This window comes from Marmota monax, unplaced genomic scaffold (assembly GCF_021218885.2).
Source record: "Marmota monax isolate L192 unplaced genomic scaffold, Marmota_monax_Labrador192_F-V1.1 WCK01_AAM20220418_F8-fsc00340, whole genome shotgun sequence".
Classification (NCBI taxonomy): domain Eukaryota; kingdom Metazoa; phylum Chordata; class Mammalia; order Rodentia; family Sciuridae; genus Marmota; species Marmota monax.
The window spans coordinates 958,113-976,088 of record NW_026694394.1 but is presented as its reverse complement, the minus strand read 5'-3'; the positions used below and the strand labels follow the sequence as shown (position 1 = coordinate 976,088).

Here is a 17,976-nt window from a genome sequence, read left to right as displayed (position 1 = left end):
TTAGTGCTTCCTGTAAAAATACGCCTAAGCACTTAATTCTAAATTTGTTTGTTCTTTTAATCTTACCTCATTTAAAATTGCACTTCTGAAATGCTGTTAACAGAAAGTCATAGCTTGAAAATTTGATAAACAAATTAATAATTTAGGTATTCAGCAGATTCATGTAAACAATACACTACAATTTCATTATCAATTTATCTCCCAAGCCGAATGACTCAAAAATCTTTGAAATGGAACATGCATGGACTCAAGAAAGCAGGCTGCTCATAGCCTGTACGTACACTATGGAAATTAAAATTGCTTTGTTTTATGTTCACAATGAAGTCTCTGAAGGTAGAGGATTTTCCTTTGTCAAATACTAGTGAAGTTATGTCTGCATGTCTTCCATTTTCAGAGAAACTGGGTCATGGATAATTACCAGGCAAAACATGTTTGTAAAGGTGATTTGCCCACAAGAATTCTCACACACTGAAAATGTATCAAATTCATGATGCTACTCCATCAAAATTGAATACAGGCCACTGAAAAGGGAAATGTTTAAAACAATAGAAAAACAGAAATTATATATATATATATATATATATATATATATATGGCTTGATATTAAATAATCAGGTGATTTAAATTTTCTTCTTAGCAGAAAAATTAACTGAACCACTCAAAATTTAAAGGTTCATATGAAAGAATGTCTTCATAACAAATGTATTTTATAATCAAACAGATTTTATCAATGCAAGAAAGTTTGCTTCATTGCGTACAAGTCTATTTATACCATCAAGAAAACTTTTGGGCATACATACAAATGAATTCTATTGCATGTCTAATTTAAACTGCTTTCCAATATGCTTGCCATTTATACACACGAAAGGGTGATGAGGAGTTTTTATTTTAATTTATGATTTTTTTCATACACATAAAAGCACATGTATATACATGTGCACAATAACATGCACTGAATTTTTTGTTTCTTTAATTAAAATAGAAAGCAGGCATGCCTGTTTTAATACTGTGCAAATGCTGAAAACTACACAAGAACAAAAAACACTGTCAAACCCTTTTGCTACTCTCATTTCTAATTGTGTGATTATAGAGTAGGAAAAAATGCATCTCCTTTCTGAGCATTTTAAAACAGAAAGTTTAAAGAAGACATTTAATAATATTCCTCACTTTTATCAATGATTGTTCATATAATTCAGGAGCTGAAGACAGTAGGGATCTTGGGTAAGAATTCAAAATTTAAAAAAAACTCTAAATCCTGTTTTGGAGACTAGGAGTATAGCTGTGGTAGAGTGCTTGCCTAGCATGTGTGAGGCCTTGGGTTTGATCTCTAGCACTTAAAAAAAATAAATTTGTCTCACATGCTGGGTTTCCTAAATATGTTTTAAAGAAAAAAAATGAACTGAAGACATGTAATTTAGAAGTGCTGTCTAAATGGTTTACACAGCAGAGAAGACACAAACCAAACCACATCAGTGAAACCACTTTTATTTTTATTTTTTTTCCACATAGATAACTTCATGTCAACTACAAAAATCATGAAATGAACTGCTCTTGAAACTGCAAACTCAAAATCACTGGAGTGATAAACAGGTTTACCCCAGATGACTGTTAAAAAAAAGTAACCAGGATAACATAAATTCATATTTAAGTAGTAAACATGTCATATATTTAAAAAATAATAAATACAGTATAGCAGTAGAGAAATTAACAGCATAAACAGCATGAAATATATTGTATTTTTTAAGACAGATGAAATTTCTAGGCACAGTTTTAGGCATTAAAGAGGACACAGAGGCATAGGTTAGTGTGTGCTGCTCTGTACAAAAATACAGTCTGAATAAATTACATTGCTAGCCATACAATTAGACATCACTTACCAGTCAATTCATTGCATGTTTAATAATATACAGGTACATGCTATTCCATATATATCATTTATATTTCAAACACATAGGTCTCTCTATTTATGACTTTAAAATTTACATGTTGAACTTACAAAAAGCTAATTACTTGTGCAAGAAATCCGAATAACTAGCCCTGCTGAGTACTTTTATGATATGCATGTGTGTATATATATATTATTTCTCTAAGATAAACAATGGGTCTGTGGTTAACAATTTTGCTTATGAAAACATCAAACAAACCTAAAGCCACAAAGACATAATGTTAATGTTAAGTGAAAACTTCACTCATGTTTATTCTGATAGACAAAATAGTTATTTCAGATGAGCAACAATTTTCCTGTTGTACTGAGCCTTGTTAATAATGAAACACTCCCAAATATTAGGGATGGTAGAAATATAGCATAGGGCTATAGGGCTCTTACTGGGAAAGGACAAACGTTTTAGAAGAAATCTACTTTTCAATAAATGGCAATTATGTATGCCTCAACCTATAACATATTCTGTCATTCACTATCCAGCTTGTCATACTGACAAGAAAATGAAAAGTTGATTAGACTCTAAAAATGATATTGGTCTAACAGCACACTGCATCCTCCACTAGATCCAAGAAAAGTGCCTCATTGATGTCAGCACCAAAGTACTGTACTTCCATTATTCAGGAATAAAGACTTCTCACAATAGCGCATGTTTAATAGCTGAAATCCCTATCCAAATATCATATTTCTCATACTGCTCTGACAATACACAATTAACTGCAAGATAGTCTGCCCCAGATTTTACTATTTCTCAAGAAAAATCACTTCAAAATACTCTATAATGCTAATACCTTTCTGGAAAATTTCCTCTCATAGTTTCTTATGATTCTTTACAGAATCATACACGTTTATAAAGGTTTCTCTCTAGGATACATTTGATCACCTTTGTCTATCACTACTAAACCTAGTAATAATAAACCTGGTACTTCATATTTACTTTTTGATTCTATAGAAAATTCACAAGATGTGGCCTTTTGGCATTTGAATAATAAAATAGTTTTATTTGAGGGGAGGAGGGCTGTTGTTTTGGCAACCATTCTTAAGACAAGCTGAAAGCAGAACTCTGTTCTGGGAGGTAAAGCAAATTATTAAACACTATTGATGTGGTCCTACTTTTAATGGATTTTTCAATACAATAGCACACAGGAACGTTTTAAGTTATTTTTCCAATGCTTCTTTCTGCAGAAGGGCCAAACCAGAACATATTATTTTAGTGTCTTTGTTAACAAAAATAATTATTTATAAGTTTTATAGAATTGTATATTTTATATAAAAATAGGTTCATAATTAAACTATCCAAATTTGTATATTAAACAGAATTAACATAAGCTTGCAATGAGAGATTAGTTGCAAACTTAGTACCTAGTATTGATATTTCCTTCCCTTGAAATAGTCAGTAAATGATTCTCCTAACATAAACCCATCATAATTGTGTGCACAAATCAGCCCATCGGTTAACTTTAGAGGACCAGGTGAAAACCAAATTCTACTCCTCTATCAAGAAATTTATATAAATCTATCACTATTTCTTTTTTTTTAAATGAAGACATTTAAAATACTTGCAAAAAATAGCAGCCTTCTATTTTAATGAATTTTACACAAAGTGATCATTCTAATTGCTACTCTCTTTTGAACTACAGTGCTTACAGAAGAATCATTAATTTTAAGGTTAACACCATTTCAATTTTTCTTCTTAGGCAATTCTATTAACACTTTCCAGTGAAACAGTACAGAACATAGAGCAAAAGCTTTAAGGTATATGTATTTTTTTTATAGTAAATAAGTGTGAATACCAATCTAAGCCTCTTAACAATGTGTACAAGGTTAGTGTTTCAATCCACTTCACTAGAGCAAATGTTAATTGTATGTGTAATTAGTAAATGATATGTGGATGGTTATGGAACAACTTATTACCATTTATACTAATGGTTCACATTCTATAAAAATACTTAGGCTTGTTACATATACACAATTGTTTGCTGCAATGTTTCGTAAATAATTTAAAGGGTACAAAAGCAACTCATACATATTTCTTTCTGATTGTCCCAGGGAAAGCAGAGACCCTTAATTTCCCCCCCCCCCCATTCTAGATGGGTCTGAGGCACAATTTCTAATCACATAATGAAAAGCATATGTCTCCAAGTCTTGACTTCCTTCCCAGGGAGATGCTAATTGCCAAAGCATAACCTCCCATTAAAGAGTATTCACTAAGGTGGAATGTGTACCATTAACCAGTTATATTCACAACTCCCATTAGAGGCTGAAGGGCATTCACTTTACAAGAGCTCACTCAAGCAAATAACCAACAGCCAATGTAATTATTGGGTGGGATAAGCAGGTGATAAGGGCTCTAACAGTGGAATCCTTTTCAGTGTACAAAGGAACTTCTAAATGCTGTCTATGCCAGCTGCTCCCCTGCAGGCAACAGGAGACTCAGGCAATTCTCATTCCAACTAGTTTCCCACAATGGTTGCTGTCATACAGACCCTTCACTTTTCAAGAAAAATGACATGAACATATTGGAAGTTTGCAGCATTTGCCTACGTCTAAACAGCTCTCTTAATTTGTGCAGGTCCCTAAAATGGATGTAAAAGCTGGTCATGATGTTGACAGCCAAAAGGCAAAGGATATTAAATCAACTGAGCAAACTGCTTGATGCTCCACAAGTGTTTTAGAAAATAGTGAGTTAGAAAAGATGCAGATGTAAATCTTTTGCTGGATGGTTGCTTTTTCTATTTTTTTAAATCTGAGACTTGGTTTTAGTAGTAGTCTTCATAGTTCTTAGGGTTCAGGCAGTAAAGGATGGCACCCCCAAATGAAAATATAGTTGCACCCCAAGCCAGGCCATAACCCCAGTTGAACTCATGGTAAATTTTCAAGCTCACAGTTTCAATGAACTTGATTGGGTAAAGAACCAGACTGCAAACCTGTAAAACAACTGAAAGAAAAGCAAATAAAAATTAGAAAATGTTATTTACAGGAAATAAAACAACATAAACATATAAATAGACATTTTAATCAAATAAGCATAAAAGCCAAAACATTTAAAACACTGGTTATTCTAGATGGTATATTTCAAAATATTAAGTTTTTTGTTTAAACACTTTCACAATATAGTAAGAATTGCCTTATTAATAGTTAGTGAATCACTAGTATTTGAAGAAATAATTGGTACAATATAATAATTTATATGAGAATACAAAGTAGTGATTCTCACCTTAAAAAACACATATATAATTATCACTATGATGGCAAATAGTACTAGTTAAACTCTTCTATTATACAAAACCTGTAAATAGTACCCTAAAAACAGTGACCTCAATGCAAACTTAAACCCTTGTTATTTATTTATGTGCTTGAGGAACTTGGGAATTCAAATTCACTTCTCCTGATGAAACTGGTCAACCAGTTACATTCATTCAGAATTCATCCAAGATACTCCTCTGTTTTCATTGTTGCTTTGCATCCAACTCAGTCCAACACTCCAGAAAGTTCTCCCTTGATGTGTTTCCTTCCATTGTCTTGATCTAAAACTAGTTTCATTTTTCCCTTTCATTTAGTTCATGCTTCTGATCTTTAAAAAGAGGCTCAAAAATAATCTTTTTTCAAGGAGCTACAACTAATTATACCGTTTCTGTTGGATCTAACAGATTATATTTACACATGTATTTCCCATCTACTTTCTGTCAGTGAAGGCATGGAAGCTAATGTTACTGAAAAACTTGGGATAATGATGGCTACTACAGCAGAGCACAAAATTTAGCTTTTATTTTCTAGTTAGCCCTTAGTTCCCAGCCAGGACCAAAGAGGAAATGTGATGAGTCATATCTAACAAAATAATACATTCCAATTAATCAGGAATGGAAGGGAAGGAAAGTTTTATTTAAAAACTATCTAAAATTAAAATGGCATTTATCCTGTGGATATTTTTATATGGATATGCTGGATTATAGAAGAGATGGTGTCATCTGTTTAAAATTCCTAACTCCCTATTGGATTCATTATTAAATAACTTATATTTTATTTAAATTGATTGAATGAGATTTTATGGGCTGTATCTGCCTCATTCTCTACTATATGACAGTTTTAACTCTCAAGAAATAGACAATAATCTCCCTAAAAATCTAGGGTACAGTTTATATATAATAGGGATCGGCAAACTACTAGATCTGGTCTAGTGCTTGATTTTTTAAAAACAGTTTTACTGGAATATAGTCATGTTCATCCATTGATATACTGTTCACATTACAATGGAAGAGCTGAATTCTTGCAGCAAAAACAAAATGGCCCATGAAGCCAAAAAAAATCTTTGCTTTCTGGACCTTCACACAAAAGAAAAGAGCTAACCCCTGATATATTAAGTAAATTTTTTAGCTAAAATTATTATTATTTAATTCATCCTAAAATACTGTAAATTTCTCAAGTTCAAGAATAAAAATGTTAACAATAAAGGGAACGATTAAGGAATAAGAGAAAAAAACAAATTTTGACATAGTTTTATACATACACACACACACACACTCATACACACAAACATATACATACATAAAACCTAAGAGGCATACATCTTTTGAAATAGTTTACTACACTTTTTAAAAAGAGCAACAGTATGGATAACATGTTTAATAATACTGAAATTTTATGCTTTAAAATCCACTCTCATCAATTCTTTCTGCTTGTAAAGAATCATTTTGTCAATGATTAACATTTCTAGAAAAATCTACTTAACAAATATTGATCTCTGGCATACAACTGAAGAATTATAACAAATTCACAAGGACGTGATTCCTCAAAAACATTACTTTCTCCAAGAACCTGACTAGGAAGTAAAGGGTCATCTGGAGTCAGATATATAATAATTCCAAACACCTTTGCCTGGTAGCTCAACATTGCTCTAAGCTCCCATCTATCTGCCACACTTCCAAGTTACTACTGAGAGTGGATGGATAAATAGGTTCACATAAAAAGTGAATCTCTTGATAGCCAAAATAGGAATCACATCCTGGTTTTAGCTTAAAAGACTTAGAAACTAAGGTTTAAGTCATTGTCAGGATTCAGTTGAGAACATATTATATAACCCACACTTCACCTATTTCTAGTGGTACAATCTATATTAATTTAAAAAGTCAGGTGGCTCTGTGCCTTTGTGAGGGAAAAGAGAACCTTCACATTTTAAATGTCTAAAAACTTACAAAAAGTCAATTGCTATCAACCATGAACTACATAAAAAGAAATTCCAAAGTTACTAAGTGTGTTTTTAAAAAAGGCATTTCTCCTTTGGTTTCTATACTCTGGTTGCTAGTCAAAATATGGCTGATCCTGCCAGGATATGATTGAGACAGGAATGTGAGTTAGATATAGGAATTCATTTACTCCTTCAATGAATTCATAATTCAATAAATATCTCAATGTTTCTAAAGTAACACAGTTTAGGGCATTATTGATAACAAAGGAGACAAGCGGTTATTGCCACGGGTAGGCAGCTCATTAGTAAATAAATACTGATGACAATGGCAAGTACTTTTAAGAGGCATGAAAATCCAAGAAAGCAGGACCAGTCAGAGGGATGAGTGCTGCTCTTTTAGATCAATAATGAAAAAAGGGAAAAGGCCCCTCTGGGAAGGAACATTTGTGCACAGACCAGAATGGAATGAAATGGAGGCACAAGTCAATATAGTGGGAAGTAAGTGCTGCAGGTAGAGGGCACAGTGGTTGTAGTACAGAGAGAGAAAAGCCCCAGAAGGGCCAGCGGGGACCTACTCACGTTTCATGGATAGCCTTGAGAACCATGATTAGGGGTCTGGATTTTATTCTAAGTGTGACAGGCAGCTGCTAGAGGAATTTGAGCATAGAAGTAATAACTAATCTGAATTATATTCTTAAAGTATTACAATGCTTCTTTGAGAACCAGCCAGTCCCTGGAGTAACGTGTTTACCTATGCTGCTTTTAATATTCATTTCAATGTGTTTTATTTAGCCAATATTTGGCTTCCATGTTATAATATAAAAATACTTTCCTTATAGTGCAAAAGCAGAAATACAATTGCATTAGACTCCAGTGGCATACTTTCTTGAACTGCTTCTTTTAGACCTTTATTGTGTTGAATAAAGCCAGACGTAAATTACCCTAAAATGCTTTATGCCTCTGAATTATTTTACTTTCTCTGGAATCAGAGAAAAATACATGCAATAGAAAAATATGATTCTGTATTGGTAAATAATTTTCTCCATGGATGTAGCTAAAAATGCCTCCTTGTCTTTCATAAATTCTGCAAAGGGAGTGGAGACTACTAGAGTTTAGAATTCAAGAAAACGTCATTAAGACTAAATTTCTATTTTACCATGAATCAAAGAAACTTAATAGGCACTGGCTGTGGTATTCTCTGCACTCTGCCTCACAGACAACATAGGAAGTTATGAAAAATTTCAGAATTTATAAAGAATTTAGGGTTCATTCATGTTTCCCCTGGTTTTGTGAAAAGAGGAAATGAAACTACTGACTAAAAATTATATGGAGAGAAGCATGACAAAGCTACTAATTCATGTGCTTTTACATGCATATTTCAATATTAAAATATTCAAAACACTCAATATATTGAAATACTCAATATTTTTTTCTATGGGAATATTTCAACAAACATTTATTGGGTGTCCACCATGTTCTAGGTGAAAAGAATAAGAGAGGACCTGGTCCTTGACCTGGACATTTCACATTATGATTTGATTTGTACTTATCTGATAAGTACAAAGCAATGTGTTCAACAGCAGTTGTGGACATATTTATTTATAATCCATTCAACATGCACTGACCAAGCTCCAATAATATGACAATTACCAATCCTGCTTAGAGAAGGAAGGGAGGGCTTCAGAGTGGAAGCACTGTTTGAACTGGTTCTGGAAGGATGGATAGGAATTGGCCAGAAAAGAAAGATGAAAAGACCCTTGGGAACCAGAAGTGGTTTGTATGAACTCAGAGGTATAAGAGGGTATACCTATAGATAGTTCATGTGGGTAGAATAAAGGATGCATGCACAGTAAGATGTTAGATTCAGATTATAAAAGCCTTAGTGTATCATATAATAATAGACTTGTTTCTCTAGGGAGACATCTGAGATGTTATTTTAATGTAAATGCTGTTGGTGCCCTATCCATATACTCATACTTACCACTTCAGTACATGCCATCTTGTACATGCCATTCAGTACATGCCTTCAAATTGTAAGCACTTGAATTTCTTTGCCTAAATTTCCTCTGGCCACTAAAGCTACTTTGCCTGTCTGAGGGGTGGATCAGAAGTTCTAGAAAATAAACACTGCTATCCCTCAATCACAACTAAGCCCCTTCCCACTGACTTGCAAAATTTGGTGTTCAAACAACCCTGCTCCCTAGTTCCCCAGTGAGGTAACAACTTCTCCAGGAAGATTAAGCTCCAGCTGCTTCTGCTCTGAGTGACAACTGGCTTGGTAATGTTCCCTTTATTGGCTGCCTTCCCAACCCTGTCTCATTTTCCATATCCCTTACCATACCCCTCATTTTAACCTCCCGAATAAAGTATTTACACTTGATTCCTTGTCTTGGGGACTGCTTCTATGGAAACCAAAGTGGCAAATGATGAGACTAGATTTCAGAAATATATCAGTTGTTTTTGTGCAAGACAGACTAAATGGGGAAGACAATAGAGAAGGAAGGGGGCACAATGTATCAGCCAGGCCTAGGTACCTGTGTGCAGTGATAACTAAGGTGGTATCAGTGGAAAAGAAAAGCCAGAGAATATAAAGAAAGACTATAAGAAAGAACTGCAAAACTAAATTCTAGGAAATGGAAAAGGAGTCACAGACATTTTAAGTCAGATATTGGTATAGAAAAATAAAAGGAAGTAGAGGGAGGCAAAATTTGGGAACGGAGATGTGTCACTTGAGGAACATATGTAGCTTCAACCAAGCGGTGTTGGGTGGTGTTGGGCTGGGGTGTTGTGGCTCAGCGGTAGAGTGCTTGCCTAGCACATGCAATGCCCTGGGACTGATCCTCAGCACCACATAAAAATAAGTAAATAAAATAAAGGTATTGTGTCCAACTACAATTAAAAAATAAATATTAAAAAAAGACTGAAAAAAAATAATGGTGGTGTATGAAGACAAGGTGCAGACTTAAGAGAAAATTAAGGCAGAATTGACAGGCCTTTCTAGCCAGGTCCCTAAATACAGAATTTACATAAAGTAAATGACAATTTAAAGAGTAAAGAGATTTGTCCATGAAGAACTGATATGAAGCTATCAATTTCTTTAACTTATAACACCAAAAGTAGTAGTAGTCTATGAAATTACTCATTGGGTAGCGACACCATAAATTATAGTAGCCAAAGTGTAGTTTGATATTGGTACTTGGAAAGTAACATGGAATCTAAAGAACTGTGAGTACAAAGTCCTTTGAAGTTTGAAATCTAAGTTGACTTTTCTGCTAAAATCTAGACTCCAAGTGACTCTAGCCATCTTGTATTAACTTACAGGCTAGTAAGGAGAGGTGTAAACCATAAGCCTCTAATTAGAGACAGCTCAGAAATAGAAGTAAGTTGCAGGACCCTGGAAAAAAAAGTTACCATTCCACATAAATAATCATAGGAGGCTTTTATAGATACAACAAAAAGGAAGCATCTTTAATAAAATAATAATTGGAGATTATGTTATTAAAAATCTGAATCATAAGAGACTAAAAATATTCTGTAATTTGTATTAATAAGGCTTTGGGGAAAAAGAAAAACATCCTAAATCCCTGTGGGGAATAAAAATGATCTCTAGCCAGTTCAAAATCAGACAATAAAAGAAGAGATCCAACAAAGACAATCACTCCAATTTTACCAAGTTTTTCATTAAGAGAACTGGGTGCCAGTTTTCAGAATCGTATCATATCCTGTCATTGAGAGGTATCCTAAAAGAAAATACTGTAGTAAACTGCACTAGAAACACACACAGATTTCATTATGTGCTATAGTTCAGTCATGCTGCACTGATCAGATGGTCTTTATGCCATCTCAAGTTGATGACTTCCTTCAGGTGTTATTCCTGAGATCGAGCAACTGAAGTTATAGGATGGACTCCAATTATAGTACACAGTTGGCAGCTGAATTCAAAATCCAGGTTGATTCTGCTTTGTTTTTTTGCATACATGATTCACACCCCAGTAAAGATGACCGGTCAATTCACACAGATGTCCTGAATGTAAACTCTGGCTCTCCAACTTACCAACTGGATAACTCTGGGATATTACTTTCCCTTTCTGAGCCTGTTTCTTCATAAATAATATGGGGAAAATAAGCATCTAATTTTAAGATTGTTATATCAGAAATAGCACATGTTAAAGTGTCTAAGACTGTGGCATATGGTAGATGCTTAGATGATGATGATGATGATGATGATGATTATTATTATTATTATTATTATTATCATCATCATCATCATAGATAACATCTGGTTCTGAAATCTAGATTTCTAGGACTGGTAAGAGAGTTATAAAAAATGGGGCAATGGTTTAGAAAGGCTGTAATGATGGCTTGCTCTTGCTCTGCTACCAACTTTTCAAGCAGCTAACAAGCTCCCTTGACCCTTGTGGTAATGAAGGACTTCAAGACAAAGAGAAGATACAATCTTTAAAATTCCTTTGCCTGTCTTTATGAGATTTAGTCATCAGCTTTCAGGAAAAAATCCTTAGAATTTATTATCTAATGTTAAGATATTATATTTGCATACTATAGGTGTCTGACATTTGTTAATGAATGAATAAAATTTTAAAATGAAAACAATCACTTTGATAATTATTACTAGCTTTGTGGTCATATGAAAGTTGCCACTTCATAAGTTCCAACAATAGAAATGTTTTTTTAATTACAGTTTCTTGTTTATATTTTTGTATTTCCCCACTGGATTATAAGCCACATGACTTAGTCATCTTTTTAGCATTTATTCAGAAACGATTTACTGAGTGCATCTGAGTACCAGGCACAGCACATGGTACAGAATTAACTATGTAACTCTGGATAGAGATGTTTCTAAGTGCCAGTGATATGTCTGTATTGAATTTATGTGCTACATGTCTCAGCAAAAGATGAAAAAACATTTCTTTTTTGAGATAGGCATCATTCTCTATGTGTGTGAACACCAAAATAATGCTTATTGTCACAAAGATTTAGGCTATTTGGAGAAGGAAACATTTTGAAAAGAGAAACACAGACCATTTACAAGTAGAACAAGATTTGTAAAAGGGGAAAATGGCCTGAAATACACATTTAGAAAGAATCACTACTTAAATGCATGTTTAATAAGAGGCAAGAAAAATAGACAACCATAACTTTAGCTGGCATTGTTTCAAGTAGGCAGATTATCTAACTTTTCCAATCTTAAGCATAAATCAATAATAGATTATTATGCATAATGAATATCTTTCTTATCCAGAGATCAGCTGCAGGCAATTCTTTAATGCTCTTAAAATGGAAGAGAGAAACCTTTATGTGACATGTTACAACAGCCAGTGAATTTTATCTTATATGTACAATGAACACTAAAATAATGGTTATTTCAAAATATGTCCATAATCACACTGTCAAATGATAAAAGAGTAAAATTAAATCTCAATATATGTACATTTAAAAAATATAGTAGTATAATGCTCATTTTAGGTCTCAGAGGGTAGAACAACACTATGTGAATTCTTCTCATCATTTTATATTTTAATAACATATGTAGTAGCTAGAGCTAAATCAAAATATTTATTTCAGCTAAATCTATTACCTTTTACTTATATTCATTTACAATGTATTTTCTATTACAACAAGTACTTATTTTCACAAATTTTCTGTATTTGTAAAAATACAGATATTTTTAGGAAAAAAAATCTGGAAACTTCCAGTTAATATTCGAAACATGTTTATAAGATATGGTATCAACAATGAACTTTTTGAGACAGAATTCCATTTCAAGAATTGTATATCATTGAATTTATCACGAATACTCTTATAATCAATTATCTAATCATTATGTTAATAAATCCTATCTGCAAAGATAGACATGATAAAATTGATATATCTAAATTATTTCATTCTAAGACAGAAAAAAAGTCATGGTAAATCCATGAACCAAGAAATAGATTAGAAAATAGTGATAGATCTTTAGGAGAACCTTCATGTTGTACTAAATCATTCACAACAGACTCTCATTACATGTGAGAGTAATAAAGTAATGATTACTATGGTCACTTCCTAAAACTTAAAAATGTTTCCTGTAACGATGCTTTCTAGGCTATTAGACAGTATCCACGGTGATATTCTGGCCAATTTTACAGTTGTCTTAATACAATGTTTCTATAACAGGTACCCAAGGAATAGTTCAATGAATGTGCGAAGGAGTCAGTAATGAATAAACCTTAAACTAGTTTAAATAAGTCTTAAACTAGTTTAAGATTCAGTAGCCTTCCAGCCCCAGCTCTGTCAGTAATTATTTTGTGATTTTTTGTTTTTGAGAAAAAGGAAAAAGAAGGTTTATTTCTTTGCTAGCAAAGGAGAAACACAGGGGACTCCTGTCCCATAGGCTATGAGTCTACTACTATGTGATATTGAGCAAGTCACTTAAATATATGAATTTGATGTACTTCTGAATTTCTTCAGCCCTTTAGGCCTTTGTTTTTATGACATTGACATTCTGACCATTCTTCATGGGTATAAGAAAATGAAGACAAACAGCAGGGGGCAGCAAAATACTTTGGATTTTACATTTTTAGCTCCAAGTACCCTTCAAAAATTCTGAGAAATTTCATCTATTCCAACCTTTAAACAGCTTTTAAAAATCCATCTAACAGCCTAGATGATTCTGTCAGTGTCTTCATTATTGACAGTCACAGGGGCTTATTTTGCAGTCTTCAAATCAGATATGATTGACAGGGTAAATTGAAGGCACCACAAGAATCTTTCAGTTTAAGTTGAAAAGAATAATATATTCAAGGATATTATTATAAATGAAAATTAAAACTCTCATCAAATAATATACTGGGCTTTTAGTCCACAAGTCCCTTTTCTACACAGTTCTCTTGCTTTTTGGTTTACCTTGGTTGATGTTTTACTTCAAGCTACACATCACAGAAAGACGGTTGTTAAATAAATGAACATACAATTGGCTTCATATAATTAATTTGCCTGATGGTTCCAGGTTATGTGGTGATTTTTCAGTATAACCATGGTTACTTCCAAAGAGATGTATGATTTTTGAGGGTGCACATTTTGGAATTTTTTTTTCCAGTTTCATGTCAGAAAAAAAAATGATGCTGCCTTAAGATCACCAAGGGGGCAGTATAAAGGAGAAAAAATGGATGTAAAAAAAGACTTGGTAAATACATCTGCTGTAATTCCTAAGGCAACATCCCTGACAAGATGTATTATTTATTCACATTTGAGTTCAAAGTTTAGAAGTTGCCACTGTGCTCTATGAAATGCTTAACATGCTAAAAACTGATAATATTATGTCTTCAGCCCATTTGCCTTAAAATATAACAAATGTTTCTCAATTTTTATGTCATATAGCAAATGTATACTGCTTCTATATGAGAAGAGATGATGGCAGAAAAGTTCTTGAAACTTTAATACTGGTTTGGAAGTATGAATATATTTACCTGCTGCAAAAAGCATGACAGCAACAGGTCTGTAGAAGCGCCTTCGAGATCCCACGCAGATAGAAATCAAACCCACCAGGAATGCAATGAGAATGATGGCAGCACCACCCAAGAGTAAAGCCAGAGTAGCAATCTGCCAGTCTGGAAAGAAAAAAAAAAAAAAGAAAGGCATTGCTTTTAAGCATTAATTCCTCAAAGAATCAACAGAACTAACTTAGCAGCCTTCACCTTGCTGCAGTTCAACAAATGTGATTTTACTGCACGCTAAGCATCCTCTGGGGTTTGAAATGTTTTGCAACAAAAATTAATATTAATGTCTTTATTCAGAAATGGCTCCTATGCTAAGCTCAGCAGAGTTTTTAGACTAGGGGTTTGCCATGCTTTTCTTCCAAGCACTCTTATTAAGCATCCGTGTTAAATTGAGTGTCCCCTCCATGACCTATTTTCAATATTAAGATTTAAATTTTTATTGATCTATAAAGCTCACAAATCTTAGAGAAAAAAATAAGGATGAGGATTAGTAATATATATGTATACTAATGTAATGACCATCCAGATTAATGAACAAGAAAGTTTCCATGTCCCTTCCCAGCCAATAACCACCATCCCACCTGGGTTAGTGATCACATCTATCACCATGGATTAGTTCAGTTTGCCTGTTTATAAATAATATTATAAACACTTTTGTGTGTGACTTTTAAATCTCTGAAATTCATCCATGTGGTTGTGTGTGGCAGTAATACATTCTTTTTTAGTGCTGTTCCTTCTTAGAAAGCCTTCTTTGACCTCATAAAAATTCTCCAAGTTTTTATTTGCCTTCCCTCAACCACTAAAACAATTCCCCAGCCAATTAACTTCAGGAGGATTTGTTGCTGTTTGTTTGTCCTCTCTTTTATTTCACTCTTATCTCACTCTCGGATTTACTACTACAAGAATAGTTTCTGAAATTAGGTATTCCTACGGAGCGAGAATGGACTAAAAAATGGCTGCAGGACCCCCCTCTCTTCATGCACAGATGAAACAGCCTATATTGACCACTTAGTATATGCAAGAATTATGGACACATCAACTGAGTCTCCCACACACTTCGTAAAAAGTAAACCTCAATGAATGTTCTCATTTCTTACAAAAAATAAAGAAGTAGTTATAGTATGACAGAAAACTGGCCCATTTTCCTTTCCTAAGGAAGGTAGAATGTTCTCTCAGAAGAAGCAATGTGAAATTATGAAAGCACTACTCAAGTTAGCAAGCATTACACTATACAGTGGTGGTTCTAAGTCCCAGACTGCCTCTTCTGGCCCTTAGTTTAATGAATATGTAGGAAATGCAAATACATTTTAATCTACTGTTAAATTGCAACATATTATAGTCAAAGTACAGACTCATGATATTTTGATGCTTTCTTTTAAAATTATCCTTCTAAAAAGCTTCCCAAGTAGTCAGGCATGGTCGTGCACTCCTACAATACCAGCTACTTGGGAGGCTAAGACAGGAGGATCACAAGTTGAAGGGCAGCTAGACAAATTAGTGAGACCCTGTTTCAAAATTAAAATATAAAAAAGCCTATGAGCATAGCTGGGTAATAGAGTACTTTCCTACCATGTGTGAAGCCCTGGAAAACACCAGAAACACAGAGAGGGGATGGGGGGGTGCACGTGGAAGTGGAGGGAAAGCTAACTTCCAAAGTATACTTTTCCACACTCTTTCCTAAGAAATCCTAATTTTTTTTTTCACTAGTACTTAACTAGAACTTAAATAGCAATCAGGAAATAAATAAATAAGGGGAAAATAGAACAAATCCACACTTCTTAAAATATAAAGATGAATCACAAGAAAGTAGAAAGCAGTTTTATGCCATCTATTTGTAAGAAAGTCATATAACTTCAAACAAACGTGTATCTGGCTTTTAACTAGAAGTTAAAAGGATAGCCATACTATGGCTTTTTCATTCCCGAACAGCATGTAGCTTTGAATTAAAAAAAGCCAAAAGAATAATCCTTACACTTGGAAGCCTCTAAATTTCTTTGGAAAAGTTTATACATAGCACATTATTTAATATATTGGAAATCCTTCTGAAAACTTGTGTGTAAATTGAAATTTCTGAAAGAAAAAAAATCAAAGTTTAATTATATCAAAGCATAGAGGGTACAAAGAAAAGAATAAAATCTACCCATCCATCCATCCATCAATGTAATTCCTGGAGAGTTCGGTAAGAACACCTATGCTAGATATTCTTTTAATTATCTACTACTTTTATAAAATGATTATTATTTAACAACTTTTAATAAATTACTTTATGTAGATTTTTTAAAGTGTTAGTTTCATTTAAACTAATATAAAACTAAATCTCTACCAATTAAAAATATCTTAAAATAAAACTACAATTAGTTGCTTTTTCCTGATAAGCTCCTTTTCATAACTCAACATGCATAAAATATAATACATTTGACTATTTTCACTTCCTATCCCAAATCAAACAGTTATAATTTTGGCTTCTCCTCTTTATCTTCTTTCTTTCTTTTTTTTTTAAAGAGAAAGAGAGAAGAGAGAGAGAATTTTTTAATATTTATTTTTCAGTTTTCGGTGGACACAACATCTTTATGTTATTTATTTTTATGTGGTGCTGAGGATCGAACCCAGTGCCCCGTGAATGCCAGGCGAGTGCGCTACTGCTTGAGCCACATCCCCAGCCCTCTCTTTATCTTAAATAGGCTCCAAGAATAGCTAAAAACACAATATACAATTGTTTTCATTTTATATAGGTAGACTAAGAAAAAACATCAAACTTTCTCTATAAAGAGCCAAAAAATTAATAATTTTGGCTTTTTGGTCACGGTCTCTGTTGCATCTATTTGACTTTGCCATGTAGCATGAAAACAGCCATACAAAATATGTAAACAAAGGAACATTGCTGTGTTCCAATAAAAGTTTATCTGCAAAAACAGGTGGCAGGCTAGTTTTGACCCTGTGGCTGGGTTATTATTTGGTGCTTCCTGGTCAATGTTTCATTTTCAAATGTTCAACTTTTTTTTCCAGGTAAAGGTCTCTCAAATAATAAAAATCACATAATAAAGTCAATTTGGATAAATGAGTAATATAGAGTAAAAAGTGATGTTTATCCAAAATAGCAATAGAAAATAACAACAAAAAGTGCTAATTTTACACCATGTTAAATTTCCTCCAAATAGCGATACTTTATTTCATATGGAGAACCAATAAAATGCCACAGTAGAAAACACCTGGAAAATAAATGTTATTAAAAGGCACTAGAACCTTATCAGGAAAGGAATCTCTTATAGCACAGGGAATACTTGTAAAAAGTAGGTGAACACAAGCAGTTCGTGTTTTCTACTAAATGTTCTATATATTTAGTATTGAGATTGTTG

General features: G+C 33.3%; 1 protein-coding gene across 1 annotated transcript in view; it reads right to left on the bottom strand.

Annotated features, from left to right (window-relative positions):
- Positions 1-1,469: 1,469 nt before the first annotated feature.
- Positions 1,470-17,976, bottom strand: part of Tmem47 (transmembrane protein 47) — a 28,429-nt gene continuing 11,922 nt past the window's right edge. Inside the window, exons 2-3 of the mRNA XM_046468117.2 lie at positions 14,591-14,731; positions 1,470-4,877 (exon numbers count right to left, since the gene is read on the bottom strand). Coding sequence (XP_046324073.1) covers positions 4,699-4,877; positions 14,591-14,731 — 320 coding nt within the window. The 3' untranslated portion in view covers positions 1,470-4,698. The remainder of the gene's footprint in view (positions 4,878-14,590; positions 14,732-17,976) is intronic.